Consider the following 3,724-nt stretch of genomic DNA (forward strand, 5'->3'; position numbering starts at 1 on the left):
GGGCTTGAGATGTACCGGGGAAGAAGAAACTAGAGCCCGTATTATACGAAATAAAAGGTTATTGGATTTATATTTTGGAGGTAAAGGGTCAGTTACACCACCACAGTTAGATGACGCATTTAGGAGATGCGATCACATGTTAGACAAGTTGAAGTTAGGATTGGTGAATATACTGGAGAGTATATTGAGGTGTCGACATCGTAGGATGTCGATCGATCTTTTTTCATTGGATGTTGTTGATGATATCGATGCTTTCAACAGCTTTTCATTGGGTCGGAGATGTTACACTGATACTCTCCATGTATTCAGAAGGGTACATACTATGCCGAAATCGGAGAGGGGCGATCGCAAATATGATGTATATGCCTTTTGCATGGCTTTGCAGGTAAATATTCAGTGTAACGTAATGCGTGTTAAATTTTTTTATTAAATTTATATGTAAAGTTTTATTTTGTAATTGTTGCAGTTGTAGGCATATGAGGCTATCCCTGCTTTGGGTAGCAAATGGGCGATCAGAAGGGAGACCAGCTGCCCACGAATGCTTCATTGGCGAGCACATGAAAAGCCATTGGCTAAAGATTTGACAGTTATCCTCGACGATCCTCAGGTGAGTATTATATATTTGCAATTTATATTGTACATACATTTACTCGGCTCAATACATGCTCGTTAACACGTTGAAATATGATATGTCAGCTCGAAGTTCATGCTGAGTTGGTTGTTTCGGTGGAAGAGGAGGATGCAATATATGTACGTGAATTACTTGTTCCACCTACTGAAGACGATCCAGTATTTGAGTCCGTTCTGGATAGAAATATAGTACATTTATTTAAGATCATTATTTATTTTGACTTATAAATTCATGTGTGGATTATTAATATTAATTGTCTTCTCTGTGTAGGAGCGTCATCCGGAACTTCCACTTAGGAGATCTCCTTCGCCTCCATCGATGAGATCTCCGTCGCCTCCACCGATGAGATCACCTCTACCGCCATTATCTCATTCTCCAAGGATATCTCTGTCTCCCGTACCCACCCACCTCCCATGTGGATCGCCTACACCCAGTCAGACCCGTCATTCAGATGATTTCTTTGCACGCATGACTGGCATTATTAGAGAGGAGCTGGGAAAGATGCGACATGATTTTATGACAGAGGTAGTCGCACTACGAGAGGAGATCGGGGTATTGCGATGGGATTTTACGACAGAGATCGTCACAGTACGAGAGGAGATAGGGGTGCTGCGATGAGATTTTACGACAGATGTAGTAGCTTTGCGAGATGAGATTGGAATGCTGCAACGAGATATAGGAGACCTTCATACTGAGGTTGCAGCACTTCAAGGCGATGTAGCAGGCGTCCGAGGGAATGTTGGGGAGACTGGTGTTCCTCGAGATTGGTAGGCAACGACCGCAGGAATCGATGAGTTTTTTGGTTCGGTGCCGGAGGCCGGGAGGGAGGGGATGGAGGTCGGGCAGGAGGAGGCCGGGATGCCCGGGGTGGAGGTCTCAGAGGAGGCCGAGATAGAGGTGGTGGAGGGAGGGACAGGGGTGGCCGAGGAGGTAGCGGAGGGGACATCAGAGGTGGTAGTAGAGGGGGATGATCAGGTTGCGGAGGACGAGAGGACGCCAGAGATGACGGATGACGAGATAGTATTCGTGTCGGAGGGGGCGACGGAGGTCTCGAAGGGTAAGAGCGTGCTATTGACGCGCCAGAGCTGATGGTCGGTAAGAGTCAAGATTGCTGTCACAGTACATCGTTTCTCCATACACGGCCGAGGCGAAGAGAAGGGGGTTTGTGGATGGAGCGTTCCCCAATCTTTTTCGCGACGTCGACCCAGTCAGACAGAAGGCGTTCGATGATTGGTTCAAATCCCTTAAGTCCGAGTAAGTATTTTATGATTTTGCTACTATTTTTTTGTATTTTTCGTAACTGTTTTTTCATTTTTCAGAGATAGTTATACCATCAGCTGTATGACCGTGCCCAATGCTAAAAAGTGGTTTGAAGATGTACTGACGACCTCAGCTTGGCTCGCTAATGATGTAAGTTTTTTGAGTTTCCGTTTATTATATTTATAGAAGTTGTTGGTTCATTTACTTAAATGACTCTATCTTTTTTGTTGGTGTTTTTTTGTTTCAGCATATCGACTTGGCTATGGAATTGTTACGCGATCGGGCGCGGAAATACCCGAGATCTTATGACAGTCCTAGTCGAGTTATCCTAAGCTCTGAGTTTGTTCGTGTCGTAGATATTGAGCATCACGAACTCCTAAGCAAGGGGAATGATTATGTTCTGTTTGAGTACATGCTGGAGTGGGTGATTGGACTACAGTTGAGGTGCGAAAAGTCGTGGACGGATTGTACACATATGTACATTCCAGTGATCGCGAACTCACACTATTTTTCAGTGGAGATCGTATTTGCTGATTCCACCATATATGTGTACGACTCTGATCATAGCCGTCTGACACAAAGTCAACTGGAGCAAATACTGGAGCCATTGGCTGTGATCGTGCCCATGATGGCTAGTCATGCGATGATTCGAGTAAATTATAAATTAGCCATTGTGCGGAACATGACGACGACGAGACAAGAAAGATCGTAAGGATTTACAACTTTTTAATTTTCAGATTTAATTTTCAATTATATGTTATGGAACTAATATATTCTACTTCGGTTGTAGGAGTGACTGTGGCTTATTTGCAATCAAGTACATAGAGTTCTTGAGCATTGGTCGCAATGTTGATACAATAAATCAGTCTTGGATTGATATGTGGAGGCATAAATTAGCTTGCGACTTATATGAATATAACCGTGATCCTTAGTGTATTGTATATTATTTTATTAAAATGTAAATGTTGTTTACATCAGTAGGATTCGTATTATACTGAAAGAAATAAATAATCGAAATAGAGTATATTGTATGATATTTTTTTGAAAATGTAATTTTTTTTTATTTAATTGTGACTCAAATTTTTAATTTAATTGTATATTTATTGCAATTTTTTAATAGTTGATTTGGATCATATAATGATAATCGGGAATTAAATGGACTCAATCGGATGCAATTGGAAAAAAATGATCGATTCATGTAATATTTCGTTCGAAAAAAAGCTTTAAAAATTTTGGGGACCTAATTGCAACTTTTTAATAGTTGATTCGAAACATAAAACGATAATCGAGAATTAAATGGACTCAGTTGGATTCAATTGAAACAAAGATGACTGATTCATGTAATGTTTGGTTGAAAATGGCTTTAAAAATTTTGGGGACCTAATTGCAAATTTTGGGGACCAATTAAGAGAATTAATTAAAGAAATAGTAAAATGAAAAATCGAATAAATATTATTATTTTTATTCAAATAAATAATCGAAATAGAGTAATTAAATATGAAATAAATAATATACATAATTAACGAAATATTTAACGAATAAATTAAATTGAATAATATTTTTTTTACTTAACCAATTAAGATAATTAATTAAAGAAATAGTAAAACGAAAAATTGAATAAATATTATTATTTTTATTCAAATAAATAATCAAAATAGAGTAATTAAATATGAAATAAATAAAACACATGATTAACGAAATATTTAAAGAATAAATTAAATTGAATAATATTTTTTTTACCTAACCAATTAAGATAATTAATTAAAGAAATAGTGAAACGAAAAATCGAATAAATATTATTATTTTTATTCAAATAAATAATCGAAATAGAGT

At 38.0% G+C, this 3,724-nt stretch overlaps 1 protein-coding gene across 1 annotated transcript; it reads left to right on the forward strand.

The window, feature by feature from the left end:
• The first annotated feature begins 2,153 nt into the window (after positions 1-2,153).
• On the forward strand, positions 2,154-2,823 carry LOC111410906. The gene is made up of 2 exons (XM_023041502.1): positions 2,154-2,599; positions 2,682-2,823. Exons 1-2 carry the CDS (start codon positions 2,154-2,156, stop codon positions 2,821-2,823), a joined length of 588 nt encoding a protein of 195 aa, XP_022897270.1.
• The last annotated feature ends 901 nt before the right edge of the window (positions 2,824-3,724 follow it).

Source organism: Olea europaea, chromosome 15, assembly GCF_002742605.1.
Source record: "Olea europaea var. sylvestris chromosome 15, O_europaea_v1, whole genome shotgun sequence".
NCBI lineage: Eukaryota > Viridiplantae > Streptophyta > Magnoliopsida > Lamiales > Oleaceae > Olea > Olea europaea.